Here is a 21,530-nt window from a genome sequence, read left to right on the forward strand (position 1 = left end):
TTTAGAATACTGGCACAAAACATTTAGAATGGGATTTGCATTAACACTTTTCTATTACTGCCACTGTAACAATACAAATAGAATAGGTAAATCCTTCTGGTGAAGTACATTCTCCTTCAACAGTCAGAAAGTCAGGATTTGAAGGGAGAAAAGTATTTTTATCAGACCACATGATACAGTTGAACTCCAGCTCCTCAAATAAACCAGACAGGCTCTTGTGCACATCACTCTCAATCTGAACTTCAGAAACAGCATTTCTTAACGTGAGTCAAACACCATCCATTTGTTTGTAGACTGCAAACAAAATTACTCCAGCCTGAGATAATTAACTGACCTCTCTACCACCACTACATTCAAGTGGTTTGCATACACAAAGCACAACACTCATATTTTGGGCTGTTTGAAGAGAACCTTTTACCCAGAAGGTAACCTGGGAATGGAGTGAAGCTGAGCTTGCTCTATTTAAGGAGGTCTTGACTGTGGTAGCAAAGGAACTTCATCTTTTTCCCTGTACTCTCTTCTTCTAGAGCTAATAAGTAGTTCACTTGTTACTGTACCAAACAACATTTGCTGTCTGCATGTGATTCCCTTGCAATTTCCAGGATCATATTCAGGTTATGAAGTATTTACCAAAAGCTCTTAGTTTTACCTCTTGCTAAAGAGTTAAAATGAGCTTGACTGCTTCTCAGCATTTTGCTAAAGCAAAATAATAACAATAACAATAGTAGTAATGCATACAAAGCTTCTGTAACAAGCACTAAAGAGCACTTTCCCATAGGGTTCAATAAGTATAATGTGTACTTGTAAAAGTGCAGCGTGCATTATTGCAATGTGTAAATGCAGATTTACATACTCTGCAATATAACTGAATTTTATTTTCTAAATCTTAGTTTTATGGCAAATTTTAACACTTGTTTAGGCTAAAACACATAAAATTCATAATTATGCAGCATAAATAAAGATGTGATAAATGTGTAATGTACAAACTAAATCTCAATAAACAGCAGCTCTGTAACTTTATGAAGAAATAAAAATTCATATACAGGCTGAACACTATGGGTTTCAACCAAACTGGTGAGATAGTACTACTGCTCATTGAGAGCCATTGTGCTATCTTCAGTAGAAATTCTGTCAGGACTGTAACTAAATATATAAAATTACTTTTAAAATCTATTAAAAAATAGTACTAATCTAAAGGATTATTTCTTTCTAACTGAAAATCTTTTAAGCAAAGCATCAATCATTTGTGACAGTATAGAGTATGTCAGCTTCAAGAAATATGGCAATTCTGACAGCATATGACAGGGAAACTCAGAGACAGACAAATCATACAACAAAGCAGACATTATTCTTATATTTCATGACCCTGGAACCCATCCCACCCATGCAACAGGCCCAGATCCGTTACATCTCAGCTTAGGGTGTTATCAAGTTTTTGAAGGAGCATCTGGTTCAGCTAATGTTTTCTCTACTCATTAATAATAGGAACAAGCTGCAGTAACTCACAGAACAGCACACTGTCTTGGCAACAAATAAAGACCATTAACTTCATATAGTGATGAAGATGCCAGAAAATATCACATGCTCTGGGTTTTTATATATGGTCTAGTCCCCACGACCGGAATATTTTGTTTTGGAAAACAGTAGATCTCTGTGGAAACTGCAGTACCAAATAGTCCTGAAAAATCCACTATATGACAATTAAATAAGGTCTGTCTTTTTTTTTCCCCCTTTCTTTTTAAGTGGAAAACACCTCTTATAATCAAACCCAGATAAAAAGTCACTGTAAAGTCTTTAATTTATTACACTCACACATACATGTGCACTTACTGAAGGAGCAATGCTGTCCACCACACATTTCTATAACATTGCTTGATCCTCATAACCCTCAGCTCATTGTTTGCAGCTGGAAAGCCTTTTTTTTTTTAATAACTAATTCAATAAACTGTTGAAAAGTGTTTTGTATAATATAGTACTGCCATAGATCTGATGTTTGTCTCTGTCATTACATATTGCATTCAATCAATTTACAAATGTTGCTGTGTTCTTTTTGTGCTAACTCTTCTTATGGCATCCTGAACACAAATCCAAAGATCAATACCCTGAAAAAAAATTGGACAACGCAAATGAATTATTTTATTTATAATAAAAGTCCTAGTACCCAAATGGATTCTACTAATCTTCAGAATCATTTTTCATGTTTAACACAAGATGAAAGCAAGTACCCTGCACAATGCAACAAGAAAGACAGTGATAAACAAACAAACAAATCAGTTCATATTTATTGAAGATATGAGCAAAACCATTTCAAGCTATGGATAGGAAAACATCAATAAAATGGTAACTCATTCACAAAGAATTTGTTACCATATTAAAGAGCAGAAAGTCCCTGTCAAACAGCAGATGGATTTTCTTTAAAACAACAGCACAGTTCTTCTCTGAACTACAGAAGCAGCAAGGCTCTGAATGAAATAATTTAAGACAAGTAGAATCTTAGTCCCTGCTAGTTGCATGAGCCAATTTAGCTCATCTTGCACCTTTTGTGTGACAGAAACAATGTCTTTGCTGACTACAGACATATCCCTACATTATTGCAGCCATTCAATAGCTACCTGTAAGATGATGACACAGTTATTGCAGGAAGCCCTAAATGACTTCCCAGTCACTCTTTGCAGAGCAGCACTTAAGCAAACAGGGACTCTTCTTTGCATAGAAAATGGTATCAGTACCTATATAAGCAGACAAATCCCAGCAAGCCAACACTATAACCAGCTCACCTCCTCCCCACTCCCAAGGCAACTGCTCAGATGGGCACTGCACACAGTATTCTCATCTAGGCTCTTGGCTCCATAACAAGTCATAGGCGTCACCAAAACAAAATCTTACCATTTCTGTACAAACCAGAAAATCAACATAGAAGGACAGCCCCAAAGCCAGTATCTCATTAGTAAAGACTGTAAACCAACATTATGTGCCTGGCTTCTCTGACATAAGACAGACAAACAGGAAGGGCAGGGAAGTCCTGTCTTTCCCTTTGAACTAAATGCAGGAACAAAGCAGGTCCACACTTCTCATTTTGTTATGGTAGTTGAGTGACCTGATGTCTTCAGACAGTGGTCAGAAACTTCTGAGCCTTTATGATTTTCCTGTTTAGGAAAGGGACTGACTGAGGAGAAAATGCACTGATCCTGAACACTGACCACATGAAGCTCTCCCTCTCCATTTGGTTGTGCCACATGAGATGACTGAGTTCCCTACTACTGTCAAACATGTGGAGATTTGCACTTACACAAGACTTACACCAGCTGAATGCCAGATATCCCTTACTCTGTAGTAACATCCCAGTTACTTTCTATTCAAGAATCTGCAATAATTACATCCTCACTCTCCAGAGATACTATCACAAACAGTTCCTGAGTCCATAAACTAGTGTAAACCCATTAGAAGTCTAATGCTGAGGTAGCTGAGGAGGCCTTTTCCAGAAACAGGGGAGCCTAACCAAGAATATTACATTCTTGCTATTCCTACTCTTGGTTACAATTAGCACAGTTTGACTTTCAAGTGTCAAACTGAATTCACAGGATTGGCAGCTGGATATAAACAAAACTTTAACGTGTTAACTGAATAATCATGCTTTGGCATTGTTCAAATCATGAATACTGAACTCCACGAGACCATTCTGACTGATTTTGTTCCTGAGTACAGCTTTATTTTAAAACTAATACAGCAAATTCACAACCCCAATCCTGTGTTCTGTTTCAATATGGAATTTCAACCTTAGTAGTTAATTAAAGCCACCACCTGGAGTGAGTCTGCTTTCAAACTGATTTCCTTTGTCTAATTCATACACATTAATATTTTATTTTCTACTGAAAAAAATTAAAAAAAGAAATGTCATAAGTGTGCCAAAGACAAGGCAGATAAAATTATTGCAATAAAACAAAGAAAATACACTTGTTACTGCCAGATCTTGAGATGAATGTTGTATTATATAGACATTTTAAACGCTTGCAACTGCAAACTGCACTATTTTACATACTGTATTTGAGCCTTTGCATCAGCATCTCCTCCAACTTTTTCTTATTGTAATGAGAAAGGAAAGAGGTTAGGTTTTTATTACCTGAACATTTATTCAGTGGAGAAACAAAGACTTCATTATATATGACAACACGAGCTATTAAAACAATGTGACGCTATAAAATATGCTGCAATACTCATTATGGGATAACAAAGCTAAACCTTGGCAAATAGATGTATCTGCCAAACAGTCAGCAATAACTATACAACTACAGTTTATAATCTTTAATTATTTAAGAAGAAAAGACACTTGTAATAATTAAGTTTTATATGCTGCTTAAATTGTCCCTACTAGGTGCTCACAAAAATTCAAAACAAATACCTTTAAACCTGAAATAATTCCTTTTTAACAACAGAAGTAACTGCCCACATCACTAATTAATTGAAAAAAATAATTACCTGTTGTTTTTAAAACTTTCCCAAACAGTACAGCTACTATTATATTTACTCTCTTACCTGGACAATGCATATAGTAACATAACAGAGGATAGAACAAGAGGAAATGGCCTCAAGTTGTGCCAGGGAGGCTTAGATTGGACATTAGGAAAAAAAAATTTCACCAAAAGAGTTCTCAGGCACTGGAATAAACCTATAAAGAGAAGGTCTATACTGAACAGTTATAAACTACAGAATTGACAGAAAAAGAGGAAGGTTTTCAAATTCCAGAAAAAATAGTTACGGGTTTAAAAAAAAAGACTGAGTTACAAGATTTTAAATTACATATTAAATTATGAAAGAAACAACATAAGAAATAAAGAGCAACATTAAAACTTTGAATAAACACCAGACAACTTTCTTCTTCTCCCAAAACACGTTCAGCTATTGCCTAACAAAGCTCCTACTAACATTTTACCCTAGACCTGAATGGAAATGAACGGTCTTAAGAGTTCCTGCAAATTTCCACCTTCAGCTACTGACATCAGCACAAGCTACACAGAAGCAGAATATTAATTAGAAAATAATATAGCACACTACAGAAAATACTAAATAAGTACATTGACCATCTTGCATCCTATATAGTTTCTAAATTGAGAATTTTACTTCCAACATGGGGCTTCATTATTTTATCAGAAAATGTGTGCACTATACAGATGGTTTATTTAATCCATTCCTACCTAAATTAATCAAAGCAAGCTGTCCCCCCAAAATAAAGAGTCTTCAGACAGGATTCTGCTGCCATTTGACAAATGGTGTACATTTAGCTCAGGGAAGTTGAAAATTCCCCATAAAGTAGTTACCACATCTAAAAATAAGTGACATTATTAAAAGGGAAGCAGGATGTGTTATTTAGCATAATATGAAATTTAAACAGTACCACCTCAGATACACTTTAAAACACTTTTAGTAGCACCTGGTTGTTTATACATCTTCTGTGGTGAAAAGGTCAATAGAAATTCACCTCTAAGGTCACAGTTGCTAAGCAACTGTTTTCAGCAGTTCTGCAACACCGATCAAGCATATTACGCTCCACTGCCTGGGTTCAGAATAAACCCAGGATGAATCCTACCTGGACTTTGAAGTACACTGAGCTCCTCCTGCTTTTCCCAAGAGAGCAGGTGCCCATCCTTGAGGCACTGCTCAAAAGGATACGTCCTGGGACCACTGGCTTCCGATTCACAAGAGCGAAGGAGAGCTCAGTCTTTAGGAAGACCACAGAGGGTTTGATAAGGTGCTGTCCAAATCTCAGCATGATAAATGTTAATCTTCAGGGTCTGAAAGAGAGAACAGATAAGATAATGAAGGGACTGATTTACCCTTTCCAAACAACCAAATTGTCTATGCAGCTTCTGAAAGAAAGTGGCTCCTAGGCTCACTGGGTGCTTTGAAAGGCTGGTCTAGGTGGAAAGTGTTTATTTCTAGAGCAAAGATTTTGCATATTGTTTCTTAAACCCTTTTCTCATCATCTTGGCAAGGCTATAAAATTCTAGACAGTGAATGCTACTTCTCCCTCCCATTTTCATTTGTTCTGCACTGTGTACACTTGAGTCGTATGTGCATGGAGAAGCACAAATAGTATTTCACACGCCCTTTGTCACAATGCAAATCAATGTACACGTGACTTGCAAAATAAACATTTTTTCTAAACCTCTGCACTAAAATTCTCAATTGAAGAAATAATTAAAAATTAAGGGAAGTACATTTTGTCATTTTCGATCCATGCTTTCTAGTTTAAGCAACTGAAATGTGAGTATGAGCAATAGCTGCGTGCAGCATTTTCTCACAAGAAAAGAAAGCCAAAGATTTCCACTTTCATTCACTAAGAGTTTCTCTCCTCCTGGTGAGGATGAAAATCCTTCTTAAATAAGTAATAAGTAATCCTAAAAGTGTCTATTTTAGGTCTTTAAGCCCTACAGTATTTAAAGTATTTAATTTAATCAGAAATATCCAAGGTGCTGGAGGGTAAAACATGAAGCAATAAAGAATTTAATGCGTCACAACAGTGCAGAAAGATCGGAAGCACTGCACTAACATTACATGCTTAAGCCAAGTGACTCATCAGAAAATTCAGTTTTATAAGTTGCTTCAGATGGATAAAGATAGTGTTAGTCATGTAGGGTCTTTTGCCTCAGTCCTTTTCTTGAAAGATTACTGTTGTATGGTGAGCCCCAATCTTGGTTCTTAATCTGTAAGATTTATTCAGATTTAAGGTCTCACTCCATGAATCTGCTTCAACAAGTACACATAACAAATCCCTCTAATTGCAGACACTTTGAAAATGTCCTTGAAAAGTGCTTCTTCTTTGAAAGGAAGTTGTGGCTTTTATAGCTATCTGATTCCACAAAACAACTTAATTAAATTAAATTAAGGATAACACTTATTCTGTCTACCAGGCTACTGATAACTAAAAGCACTGTTCAGAGACATGGATTACACTTAAACAAAGAACCAATACTTGAAAGTAACAGATACTGATTTCAAACCTGATGCTTTTTAATTCAATTTAAGGAGGAAGAGAACCTGAGATTTTGGCATTCACCAGAAGCCATCTGACTCTCTGCTGCCATAAGCAAAATAGTAGAAAATAGCAAGATAAGGTTGATGACATTGGAAATAAGGCCTTGATCCCATGGAAACTGGGAAAACAGGAAACTGCTACAAGCAGTTTCACAGGAAACTGCTACAAGCAGAGCAAATTTTCATTCATCTGAATTCTACCTACTTATTGCTTGAATGGCCTGTAAACAAGATGAAATCAATACAGTACAGGTGCATGCATGCTAGTCATGAAATGCAAATAGTGTGTGCACAAGGTTTCCCAGCTGACTGGAATCACCTCACTACGTCTGTTCCCTCAGGGACTTTCATTTTTCACATAATGAGTAGGTCATTGCCAGCTAAAACAGAAATTAAATATAATTGGTGAAAGATGTTTCTTCTTTAATGATAGTAGTCTTTCTAATCCCAGTAATAAGGAGCACAATTACATAGCAATGTTAGAAAATGAAAGAAATCCATTTCTGATAAAAGAAAATTTCAGGCCAGTTTAACACAGCTTCTATTCTGACTGTTCAGATCAAAAGTGTATTTACTCTTCTTCATATTGCACGTATACATTACACTGCCTATTTCATCTGCCTCATTTTCCTAATTAAATTTCCTTCAAGCTGTGTTCCTGCAGTTATAGGTGTGAATATACTATTAAAGACTAACATAGCAAGTAGACTAATTTTACAGGCACAATAGATCTCAATTCTGTATAACCTGCACTAGAAAAAAATTACACTGGCATTCTACATTACACCTTGAAAGAGAAGAGTGCTAAAAATAAGAAAAATGTTGAGATACACTGAAATCTTTTAAATATAATTACAATTTTGTAAAATTTGAGTAACAGGCACATCACCTTTGTTCGGCCTTTTATAAGTACTGCTCATACATTTAATCTATTTGAGAGGAAATCTAAACACAGGTCTCAAATCTCCAAGTTAAGTTTCGGGGGCTAGAGGTCTTTGTTTTGTGCTTCATTTTTTAAATAGCAGATGTTGTAGAACCATTCTTGTAAAATACACAGGAAGAACTCCAAGCAGAATGTAAGGTTCACCTAAAGACAGGTCCCTTGAACATCAAGATAGGTGTCTGCTTGTTCCTTGTCATCTCTAGAGTCAGAGACCAACACCCTGGAACACCACTGGAATTACTTTCTCTGTACTATGAGGAGTCATGGCACTAAATCTTTAAGGCTGTCTTCCTGCCTGCACTGTCCTCCCCTCCCATTGGATGCTTCATTGAGATGGTGCTGGCCTCCAAAATGCCCTTTTATTTTATCAGCCACTCACTCATCCTTAACAAGGTGTTGGGATCACCACCCACCAAGAAGCAAGCTCAAGGCTTTTGCTGAGCAATCCTGTGAGCACTGTGTGAGTAAAGCTACAAATCTGCTTGTAACAAGAGAAGACAATGCAAAATGGGCTAACTTAAAATGTGCATATTAAAGAAACTAATTACAATACCATTATCTCCGTGCTAATGTAAATGAATATTTTAGAAACAATCCAAGCAGATTTCTCTCAATATTAAAACTTGTCATTCTACCATATTAATGTCACCTATTCATTAGCTGCAACTCAATTTGACAGTAAAAACACTGCACATATATATGGCAAACAGAAAAAAACTTGGCTGATTTATTTTTAAGTCTTTAAAAAAATTGTATTTCTTTAAAAAAATTAGCAATATCAGACTTGTCACACATTGTAGTTAAGGGAACAAAGTTACTGTCCAGTAACTTAGGTTCATGGCTAATTTTTTTCAGCACATTTGCTGAGCTGCCATTTATCCGAAAAAAAATATATTCTTAAACACATTTGACATTTTTCTCTAAAAGGTTTGATTATATAAAAAGTGATGTTTTTACTTAAACATCTGAATTCTGCACCACGTTCAGGAATTGATGTAAAATGAGGAACTGACCTGCATGCTGTCTCCCCTCTCTTCACACACTTTATTATTTTTTACTCATTCCTTCCCCTCACTATCACTTTGTGAGGATGAAATCCACAAAATTCAGATTACTTATTTAACCCAAGCACATAGCAATGAACGTCCTTGTTCCTAGCAGCTAGGATTTACCATTTTGATCAAAGAGTATTTAAAAACACTAACAAAAACAAATCATTCTAAAATTACTCAGTTTTTCCACTAGCCCTTTGCTGCTAAGAGCAGCTTTATCTCTCAGCATCTTCCATTCCCACCGTTGTAAAAGACTTAACTACATTTTGATTTCTTCCAGTTTCAGAACACAGCCTCCAATTAAAAAAAACCTCTCCCTTTTCAGTGAGCCAAAATATAGCATGCTACTGCTATTTTTGTTCTGAAAAAGCCAGGAAGAATTAGGAAACTAGAAAAGGTGCTCAAGTATCTTTGACAGCCATGGCCTAGATTCTCTCCATGGGGGTGGTATTTAATGCTCCACATGGGGTTGAAAGGAAAAGCTTGTGTGGATTATTTTCCATTTTCACCACCCACAGAAGCTACTGAACAGAAAGCCCATTAAATTTGATGCATGCAACCAATTCTGGCGGTGTTGACAAGGATCAGCTTCTCACATATGCAGATTATGATGGACTTGAATCCACTACATGTGGCTGCCCCTGCTTAATCAAGCAGCAAAGAAAACATCAAAATTATTACTGTTCGAATATAGTTCCATTTACTTAGCATGATCAATCAAGCTAAATTACCTTCACTTAAAATTAAAAAAAAGATTGTGGTCTATTGCACGGTACCTAAGGACCTTAATGTGTATGATGCTAAGGGCCATCCATTTGCAGTCCCACTGCCTGCCTTTTCTCTTCCAGTTTCTGTTCCCTTTCACCAAAGCTGCAGCAGCTTTTGCAGCCCCTCTGGGTCAGTATTTTTCCATTTTGCTCTCAGTGTTGATCTCAATGTTTTGTACCTGGAGGTCCAGGTATTTTTACAGCAGATTCACCTAAGGTGTGAATATGACCACCATGAGAATCATCCCTTCCTCTGCTCCCTTCTCCTACTGCATGTTTATAGGTTTTGGATTACAGCACTGGACCCAAGAACATGCCTACACAAAGCTTGTCAACCAAGCAGAATCCAACCCCAAGCATAGGATGCTCCAGTTCACTTTAACAGCATCACAAGCAGGAACCTGAGGAAGGGCTGATGAGAAGCAGACAGTTCCCAATTGTAGTGGGCCTGACTGGGGTGGTGTTAACTTTCAGCACAGTAGCCTGTATGGTGCTGTGGTTTGGATTTCTGACTAAGCAGTGTTGATAACACACCAGCGTTTTGAAGCTAACCAAACAAAACGAAAGAAACAAGAAAAACACAGACTTCAGTCTGCCCATCTAGAGCTTCACAACTTTATCTGCCAATTGTGCCCAATTTTCATCATATTAGCAGAGATGATCCAGGATTATGACTCCTTTCACCATCATCCCAGAAGATGACATAAATCCAAAGAAGTCTGATAACTAAGAACTTCACAAAATCCATGTACTATGTACCAATGATTTTAAGGAAAATTTTTTATGAAATGGGATACAACCAACAGGTTCACCTCCTCATTGACTTCTACTGAAAGAGCAAAACAGGTACAAGCATACATATGCAATAAGAGACGTTCAGTCTCCTTAGTTTAATCTCCTAGGAACAAAACACAGCACAAAACACACTATGTTTTAAATATTGTTTCATAACTGGCATCCACCAAAGCTGTTATAATGATGCACAGAGAAATCAGGGTTTTGGTTTTGCCACATTAAGTCATTCTGATTAACATTACCTTTTGTGTTGTAATAACTACAGTGAGTATTGGAACAACCAATGGCTTTCATTAAGAAGAAAGACTGAATAATATATTACCAACACTAAGATCAAGGGAAAATACATTCTTACCATGGAAAAAATATTAGTATCGATCATGACATTTTTTAAAGCAGGAAGGTAAAAAGCAGAATAGGAAAAATTTAAGAAAATGCTACATACAATGCAGTAAATTGCAGAAGTTATACTGTGAAAATCCTTTTTTCTAGGGTAGATACCTAGGGCTACATTACATGCTAGAGGAAGAATAAAAGCTTGTGACATTTCTTGAGATATGTAAATGCAAGGAAAACTACCCTGGCAAAGGTAGAGATGGGAAAGGAAGGTAGCTATAGAGACCAGCACACTGCACATTGAGTTTAAACTCATTTCTTTTGAGGCTACAAACTCAGAGAGCTGACAAGGTGGGATGACTAGGAATGTTCTTTTGCTATACCCTTCAGTGGGAAAAAGTGGCTTTAAAATGCAGAGAGGGGAAAAAGCTGTCGTGTTTTAGCATTCTTATTTATTGTAGCACTATATAAAGTCACTTTATTGGTGACAGAAATACACACCAGGAGTAAGTCTTACCCTGAAGTGGCTTACTATTTCCCTAGAGTGAATGTAGTATGGATATCTACAGTATTGGACAGAAAGATGGAGCAAATAGAGCTGCAGAAAGCCAAGTGAAAAGTTCAAGGAGTAAAAGTCCTTAAGGAGAAAGGAGAAATGGGTGCTCCAAAAATTCCAGGACAATATAAATATACAATATAAACACAATTGGAAAGGAAGATGGCACAGGGTGTGCCATGGCAAAAGGCTGGTCCACACAACCCAGGGCCAGAACAGGATTACAAAAAGGCCATCCAAAAATAAGTGTGAGATGAGGAAGAGATGTTGCATTGTAAGTTTCCAGACACACTCCAGAATTTTTATGTCACTGAGAAACCAGCTACGTAATTTTAAAAACCTCTATTAACTCAGTATAAAATACTGAGGAATCATTCTCTTCATTTTGTTCTTTTTTCCTTATAATTTTTTTTATACTTAGCATCAGAGAAACTGAAACATGCAAAAAGTTTCACCTTCTTCAGATGTAAGGACTGCAGAAATAAATACAGCCTTTCTAAAAAGAAAATTGTCATCAAAAAGATTGAGAAAAGTTAGGACCCCAAGCTTCCCAATTTCTTCCTGCTTTTAGGCAATAGTCTATATTATTTTTTTTCTTACATATTACCACCTCACAAAATTGCATGAGTCACATAATCAAGCTGTAAACTAAGCAAATAATTCTGGTGTTCTAGTGGGGTTTTTTGTTTGCTTTGTTTGGGGTTTTTTATTATTTTTTGCTTGATTGTTTGTTTTGGGGTTTGTTTTTTCTCTGTATTTTTGGCAACTTTGCATCACTTCACATACCACCAAAAATATTTTTGTGTTACTCCTAACTTTTCAACATTAAAAAAAACCAAACTTGCACACACCAAAAAACAAACAAAACCAAAACAACAGGAAACAACAGAACCACAACAACAAAAACAACCTACCACATTTATGGTCACACAATTAATTGGAATAACTGAGTCAGTATTATGTTCTCATTTGTCAGTAAACCTGATAACTTTTTAAACAAGAATTGGGTGCCAGATGACTGTTCTGCAGCTAATTCTGGAACAAATTTCCATATAATCCACTGAAAGTGTTTTGGAGTTCCTTGCCAGCAAGCCTTTCTAATAAGATATTCATGAGTAATTAGAAATCTATAGACATGATTAAATCTTAATCTACAATATGCAGGATGAATGTTCAGGATGAAGCACAGAAAACTGGCAGAGAACTCAACTGGAGATCCTGTTGTAGAGTCAAGAATTTGGCTGCCAGTTGTCAAAGCTGATGCTATGATTTATTTGTGAATTCCTCAGATAACTCCTCAAACAGACTGCTAGCCCAGTTCCACAGCCTTCCTCTTCCAGTCCTATTTCAGTACCAGTATCAAATATTTTGCACAAATGGGCTATTTCTAGTGAAAAACTTTGGCCTGTCATGGCACCTCAAATAATGGATGTAATATGCCTGGTTCTTATTACTGAAATATGTACACGATACACGTGTACCACAAAAGCTACCCAGTAGGTATCTGTACTTGGCAAAGTTCTCCCTAACTTTGACTTTTTCCCCAATAGCAAGTTGTGCTGTAAGGCCACAGCAATACCATTAAGGTCTGGGAACAGCTGGTTTTAAGCAGCCTGAAAATGGTTGTAATTGTAAACAAAAGAGACCTTGAACCAAACTGAAAAATTAACTTTCTTTTGTTACTAAGTGATCACTTAACTTAACAAGTGCACTTCACAGTCAGGACAAAAACCTCCCAAGTGTCTACATGGAGAGTAGCCTTCCAGTTCCATAGGAGTTCTGCACTTGGCAAACTATGAGGAATGTTGTCTTACAAGCAAAACACAGGCTAACACTACAGAGGTGTTTAAAGAAACTGCAATAGGCAGGGCCACACTGAACACAAGACACATTTCATTTCTCTAATAACTGTCAGCTAAAGAAGTCAAAGAGCTTTGGAAAAATACATAGAAATATCAGTCCTATGGCTAAGTAAACAAAGGACTGATAGAAGAGCACAAGTTGACATTAAAAGATACAGTAAAGTCTTTTTTATTTGGTTACAGTACTTGGTTCTTTACTAATCAAAATTCTCCAAAATTAACAAAAAGACTCACAAATCACTTTTTAAAGGTTTTTAAGGTTTTAAAGGACTATGAAGTAGAAAGGGGTTACCTTGTATTATCTATACTACTCTTAGCAGCCAGCACTCCTAAAAGAATATCTGTCATAAAGTAAATTGGCTTAAAATAAACTGCCAACAGAGAAAACAAGTAAAATTGAGTACATGTAAATGAACTTTTTGTACAAAATGTGGACATTACACATACAACTCACCAACTGAAGTTTTCCTAAAAAGAAGACTAGTGTTTTGGTAGACTGTCTCATGAATCTTTCTGCTATTTATTTATGATTTCATAGAGGAAAGAAATATTTATATATATATACACACATAAATACACTCAATGGTGGATCATCCTTCAGGATGGAGGATCACCACCTCCCTAAGATTGTGCTCTATGGTGAACTTCCCACCAGTGCCACAAGAGGAGCCCCAAAGATGAGACACAAGGACTCCCTGAAACAATCCCTCAGCTCTGGCCATACTGACTGTCATCAGTGCTCCACTCTGGCCTCCAGCTGGGAGACATGGAAAGACACCATCCATAACACTGCTCCCTCCTTTGGGAACACACAGAGAATCAGTTTTGAGGAGAAGAGACAGCACAGAAAGAGCTGTGCCTTGGTTGTCCCCTCTCAGGACACTTTGTGCTGTGCCTTCTGCAGCCCCACTGCCTGTCCCACCTCAGCCTTTCCAGCCTCAGTGTGTTTGTGGTGAGCATGGGGAGAGCCCTTCTGAAATCTTCATTCAGAAAGCCAAGTCATGAAAACATAAATACACACATGCTATCTGTTATGAAAATAAAGTACATTTGGAAAGATTCTCTTAGCTTTTATAACGGAAAAAAATAACACCCCCTTCTAGGCAATACAAATACTGAATTAATATTCATTCACCAAATTAACTGGATCATGAACTTCAATATTCCAAATTAATCCTTCTCCATTGCAAAAAAAATCAAACAATCAAATTGACAAGGGTGAGAATTCAGATGTCTTGTGTAATCCCAATTTACATTCAAGCATTACGAATGAGTCTTAAATAATAAAATCATATATGAGTTTTCAACAGGACCTACTGCCTCTTCTCTGCAGGCAATTCACTGAAGAAGTTTTTCCTCCTTCAGAGAAAGCTCTGAGTTCCTGTGTGATACTACACAAAGTACCACATCAAACCTTCCCTTAGCCATCAACAGTGCCATGTAAATGTTCAGTTTACACAAATGAGATGCTGAGGAAGCTATGAAGACACAAGAAAAAGCACACCTGAAGCTGAAGAAGCCAGTGCTGGTTTATGAACACAGTACACACAAATGATCTGAAGGGCTCTAAAAAATCTAATCTTAAGTCCTAAAATGTGCATCCAAATTCAGTGAATTTTTCTGACCTTAATCTGTGTCAGCTCCCCATCTGTAAAACAGAGATAATACCACATCCCTCACTGGGGTTTCGTGGAGATAAATTTAATTTAAAACCTGTGATGCACTTGAATACAGTGGTGATGAGCAGCACAGAAAAGCCTATAAGGAAATTAATAATTTTGACTTCTGGGCAGGGCCTGAATCATTCACTGTAAATAAGGCTCAGGACCAAATAACAAACACTTAAGATAAAACAGCATCTTGAAGAGTTGAGCATTAATTGAGCCCTGTCCATTTTGTGTAACAAGTAAAGAAGAGATCATCTGGAAAAGTGTTATGTATTCTTATAATTAAATACATCAGCATAGTGCATATGCATAAGAGAAGCTGAATTAGGTTGCAATGCCACCCTTAATGTTAGCACTCTTTGCTCTTGCATTCTTAATAGCATTCCCTCCATGAAGTGTGTACGTGTAACATTTATATAAAGAGAATGAATTATGATCTCATTGTGAATCTCTGATTTCCATGCACAAGTGGTAATGAAAAAGCTTGGTTAAAAAAAAAATTGCATTAGAAAAATAAAATACCAAGCTTGCCCAGGCTTGGTAAATTCAGCAGGGCTTCTACTGAATTTTCTATTGAATTGCTTGAAACTGTCCAAGTGCTACTTCTGTTAACACTTACTATGCATTAGCATAAGAGACTTCGGAAGGGAAAATATACCTAGGGACTGTTCTTTCAATGTTTATCAAAGGCATTCAATTTTCATTCTCAACAATAACAGCAGCTGATATGTTCCCTTTGCTAGTTCCTGTGAAAATAAATCAGGCAGATATTAAACTAGAAGTGCACATGGGAATCAAGAAGATATCTCCCCAACATGCTCTCCAGGGCCTTCCTCGTCTCCCCAAGAAAGCCTCTCTGCACCTTGTAGGAGCAGGTGATGGCTGATTTTGTGAGGGTTTATATAAAAGTGTTTTCCAGTGACAACTCCAGACTCCATATACATGCTCTGAAGGCAGCAGGCATCAATTCAACAGTCCTCTGAGAATACAGTTCCCCCAGAAAAGCCCTGAAGAAACAGTCCTGCCAACTGACCCAAGACAGTGGACCCTATGAAGTCATTGAGATGACATTATTGCACATTTAATCTAAGAAGAATTGCACCTAGCAATAGAGATCACAACCAGATCCCACCACTTTCACCTGAAGGAGCTTCCTAGAACTCAAGTACCAAAATAGCACAAAGCATTCAAGGTAAAATTAATTTTTTCAATATTAAATAATTTGAAAGTGATCACATATTTACTGGTCATCTGAAACAAACAGATTTCCCAAAGAATGTACGAAATCTAAAGAAAATTCTCTAATTTCATCTGCATAAAATTATCAATAGTCTTTAAGTTAGCAAGATAAGTGAAATCCATTATAATGCAACTGAAACATCTGACTTCAGAGGTTACTTAGAAGACATTCCTTCAAATCAACAAAAATTCACAGCATTCACTTTCTCAACAGATCTTACGTATTTATAACAATCTTCGTAGTAATATGAACCCAGAAAACGTTGTACCTAGAATATTCCATCTTCTCCAAAAGGGGAACAGAAAGCCAACATCTTCTAAATATTTAATTAGGATAAATCAAATTTACATAGTGGTATGCTGCATTTTCAGCTAAGGATGAAGAGAAACACCTCTGCATATCATCAGTACTTGAAAGTGTAGTCATTTCTCTTTCAGTTTGCTTACAGAATGTCTCCAGAGATTTTCACATTATTGTTCATGATTTCAGGTGCTTCTTTTATTTTTTTATTTAACCAGTTCATTGTTGATATAAGTTGGGACATTACAATTTCAACAGTAAAACATTTGGTACTTGATCAAAGTTTCAGATATGCCCTAAAATAATTGTATTTGCCTCCAGCAAATATTTGAGTTTTGAACAAAGCTTCTGATGGAAGCTGATGAAAATTACTACAGATTGAAATGCAGTGACAGATGTGCTATCTAGCAAGGGATTTCCCTGGAAATTTTCTAGTTTTCTTTCATTTATTTAGAAAAGGTTTATTTAAAATCTCTTAGGATGTGCTGAAGTACAGGGTCATGTAATAGCTGGTCTTAGGAAGAAAGGGAAAATACAGCTGAGAAACACACATAGTTGAAATAGTAACAAAATATGTAAAAACTTTAAGACTTAATTGACATAACATCAGAAACATTGAACACGGAAAGTTGTGCTTTTCCTTGTCCCTTCCCATCTCTTTTCACTGCTCCACTGAATGGTTAAAACAAGCAGAAGTACCCATATACCCTTCACTGAAAGTATTTATAAGTACACTGAAGAAAAGTTCTTTCATTATTGTTGTAATCAAGTACTCCCAACTTGTCTCTTAAATGGTCTTGGAAAAAAAAAAACTTTCTCTGCAGTATGAAAAGGTAAATAACTCATATTTTGCTATCTGATGTAGCAGGATGCTTGAATGCATACATATGTAGCAACACATGCAAATTCTGTTTACTGTCTCACTTAAATCTTAAAAAATCTTAGAAAATCTTTGAAAATTCACAAACTGAAGCAGTTTAATAGGTGATCACATCCCTTGAAAGTTTCATTATCTGTGACAGGAAGTTTTAAAAACTAATTTTTATTCTTCTGCTCTCTGAAGGAATTGAACTGATGATCTACCTTGAGTTAAACCAGGTTATTTGGTATTAATCCTGACAATTTATTCTTATTTTAACACATGCTCACATTAATTTTGCATTGCATAAATGGAGTGAAGCTTCCACCATTCAGCAACCCAGCCCGTCCTCTCTATGCTCCCCTTCGAGGCCCCAAAATGCCCTGGAATGAGCTCACTTCTCAGCACCACACTGCTCCAGTGCTCCAGCACAGAAACCCACTGCCACCAAAGTGACCATTTCCTGGATAAAATCTTTCAAGTGGAGATTTTCTTTTGTTGTTTTGCTTGCATGTAACAGACTCCTAAGATGGTTACATGGACAGTGAGACTCAACAGCTAACTACTAAAATGCAGCAAACCATTCCAGTTCTACATGCAGAGTGTCTATTCCAAGCTGAGATTTATGGATATGTTTACTTTAAAGAATGCAATCCGGGATCTTACTCTAAGATTTAGGACTGATATTTTGTAATTCATTCTTTTAACTGAAGAATGTATACAGGTTGCTATAGCAATAGCTAATCTGTATTCCTACATCTGAATACTCAAAATTATTGCTTTTGCAATGTACTTTGACACGCATCTCTTCAGAATGTACAGCACAGGGTACCACATTTCTAGATTTTCTGAGGTGCAGCCTCTCAGGTTGTGCCTGTGCCCTGGACACTTGCACTGCTAAAACAGACAAATGTGCTTTCAGAATCTTTGCACTGATGATAAAGAAGCTGCTCCACAGAATCAGCAATTTGGGATGCGTAATCTCAGATGAAAAAATTTTACAATCTCACAACAAATCCCTGAAGCAACTGCATCCCTTGAAATGTGATTTGAAACTCATAAGCAGCGTGGGGAGTTGCCACGTTCCCCCTTAGTGAACACTTGCAGTTCTGTGCATGGAGGCAAACAGACTGCACTGACCCTGCTTTGCAGGGGATTTACCTTCCAACAGACACAAGGAGGAAACCAGGCTTGTGCTTTGCTTACTCAGAAGAACAGTGAGCATATTAGTTATATGCTGCTTATTTTACTAACACTTGGTGCACGCATGCACAAACCTATATCCACACAACAAAACCAGGAAAAGAGGCAGTTCTGCTGCTCATATTTTGTCATTATTTCTGTGATGGAGAAATACCTCAGCAAAGCACACTTCTCTTCAGCTAATTAGGCCCCTTCACCCTTCCCATACACTGGTATTCCCTATTCCTACTGAACACAAACATAAACATTTACTGAGTACACAGGAAACAAGCCAAGGTACCAGAAGCCAGAGCTATTACTTCTCAAGTTCAGAACATAGAATTTACCCACCCAGGGTGTTCAGGGAAAAGACAGAAGGCAGCAGGAAGATGGATGAATCTGGACTGAGAAGTCCTTGATTCCACAAATAGATCTTGCTAGTACAGTAACATACGAATGATCAGCTCTTCCCCAGAGGCAACCCTGTCCCCCAACAAATGAAGGTATGGAATCTGATATGACAAATACTGATTTCCCAAGAGGAATTTGTTTTCTAAACACAAGCGAAGTATTATCTCAAATCAGCAATCAACCTCAGCAGCAGTTTGCATTTAAAGACATTTAAAACTATTATCCTATAGTGGATAAGTATGCATTTACATACAATTATTGTATTGATTAGATATAAGTGTTACTATACTTTATTTCTGAAACAACACTATTTCAAATCACTTTCTCATCTTATTTTGGTTTAATTTTTTAACAGCACAATCTAAAGCCTTTTCAACAGGAAGGAAAAATTCCGATCATCCTAGAATCAATTTAAGGTATGTTATCAGAAATCCTACTTACAGCATCAATACTCTAAGACCTCGAATTCTCTGCTGTCACTTAGTGCCACTTCATTTACATATATCAGGTAAATTGCCCATAATTTATTTTACTACTTGAAAGAATTCACGGCCTATTCCTGCAGTCAATGGGAATGGATCTCCCATGTGTGAGACTGGTATTTGACTCAGATTTCACTGATTAAATAACAAAGTTCCTGAAACTTGAAGAGGAATAAGAAGTGGATTATAAATGGATACACCAATCCCATTTAAGATGACATAGTCAAGATTCATCCTATTCTTTCAGAATGTATATATAAAAACAGTAGTATGAAATATCATGGAAACTTGAAAATCTAGTTCTTAACTGGTATACATAGTTCCTGGCCATTCCTCTGATGAATAAAGGACATCTACTACTACCCCCCTCCTAATTTATTCCATTAACTCATTGTCTACTTGCACAATATTTTGAGCTGCCTTTACAGGGCAAAGAGCAACTTTTGCAATCAAAATTAACTCTAAGATGATACTAGATAATTTGCTAAGTCATCTGATTAACTTTCAGCAGTATTTGTACTCTTTCACATGGTATGTGGCAGAAGTATTGACAGAAAGAAAAACAGAAAACATCAAAGGCATTCATTAGGTTTTAGTCTCCAGGAAATGCCAGGTGATGCAGTTGTGCTTTCAACAATGAAGAGCTGCAGAAACAGATCTGGATAACTTGTGACCCATAATTCTGAGAACTAGCAAGCAAAACCAAAATCCACAGATTGGGCAAATCAGGTGATTATGTTCTTGCTAGCATGAAACCAGCTAATGGCAAAATACTGGAATGGTTGATATTTATCTTTATTAATAAGCAATTGAAAGAGATTAAAACTACTACAATTCAGGAAGCATTTATGGGAAATAGTCAGCAATCTGGAACCTAGAAAAAAAATTTCAAATGCATTTGAAAAATTCACTGGAAAAAAGCAACAAAAAAAGCTGCATCTTCAAAATTATTCATATTTCCACAAAACAACTTAGCAGAAAGTGATGTTTTCATTAAGAAATTGGAATTATGTAAAACATGAAATACAGAAATTAAAACAAAGTTAAATCATTAGTAGATATCAACAAAAGGCTCAGACTCATTAGAATTTAGCTGAACACTACAGAATTTAGCATTAAACCCAAAACTAACATTGAATTAGCTGGTATTTAAAAGGAATGCAAATCACTACAGATTAAACTATTGCATAATAGACTGGAAATGCTCTGAGGTACAGCAGGACACCAATGCCAAGCAAGGAGATGGCTTGACTGGGAAGCCTGAGCAAAGAAAAGCAGAGACTGTGCTAAACATCAAGTTTTAGAAGAAGTCTGCTGTCATATTTGCATATCCAGGAACCACACTGAGAATCAGCAGTTTGGAAGAGACCTGGAGTCATCAGAATTCTCTCAGAACTTGCAGCAAAGGGTTAGCATCCTCACTGGACACACACAGGGAAATCTCAAGAACATAAACAGAGGTTAAACTACTGCCTGTATTTGGCACAGATGCAGCCCCAGTTGGAAGAAGGCCTCATTCAAGGATCTCTAATTTTTTTAATCAGGTGGATATAATGGAGCATATTCAAGTGAGACAAACACAACAAATAATTAGGAAAAATACTTCACAAAAGGACACAGGACTCTACCTATCTTGCTTATTGAAAAAAGGCTTGAGGAGTGTCTTGAGTGCCAAAGCATCTGTAAGCCACAAAGAACTTCAGTCTAGAAACAGAGGCATAAAAGCTGCCATTGATGGAAAATATTAACTATTAAAAAGATTAGATTAGAAACTAAGTCCATGTTTTGTTCAGTGTATTTCTCTTAATGATAAGTTATTTGAATAAATTACCAAGAGCAGTAAATTTCTATCAAGAATAATTTTAACAAGTCAAGGTAAGCTGTTGTTTTGAAAGATCTGTCAACTATTAATTAATTTGGGGAAGTTGTACGGCTTTGTCCAGTGACTATGGAAGGTAGACTTCAGGTGACCACACAGGTGACTTCCTCTCTAACCTAAGAAATAGTTCCTTTAAGCAATCTTTCTGCTGTACACAGCAGGCTTAC

The 21,530-nt window shown here is 36.7% G+C and overlaps 1 protein-coding gene across 4 annotated transcripts in view; it reads right to left on the minus strand.

The window, feature by feature from the left end:
- Positions 1–21,530, minus strand: part of FHIT (fragile histidine triad diadenosine triphosphatase) — a 512,422-nt gene that overhangs the window by 384,411 nt on the left and 106,481 nt on the right. For all 4 annotated transcript variants that reach the window (XM_008503541.2, XM_030458483.1, XM_030458484.1 and 1 more), the window contains one exon: positions 5,668–5,789. In XM_008503541.2, the coding sequence (XP_008501763.2) occupies positions 5,668–5,767 (100 nt within the window). In that variant the 5' untranslated portion in view covers positions 5,768–5,789. The remainder of the gene's footprint in view (positions 1–5,667; positions 5,790–21,530) is intronic.

The sequence above is a fragment of the Calypte anna genome, chromosome 12 (assembly GCF_003957555.1).
Source record: "Calypte anna isolate BGI_N300 chromosome 12, bCalAnn1_v1.p, whole genome shotgun sequence".
Taxonomy (NCBI): domain Eukaryota; kingdom Metazoa; phylum Chordata; class Aves; order Apodiformes; family Trochilidae; genus Calypte; species Calypte anna.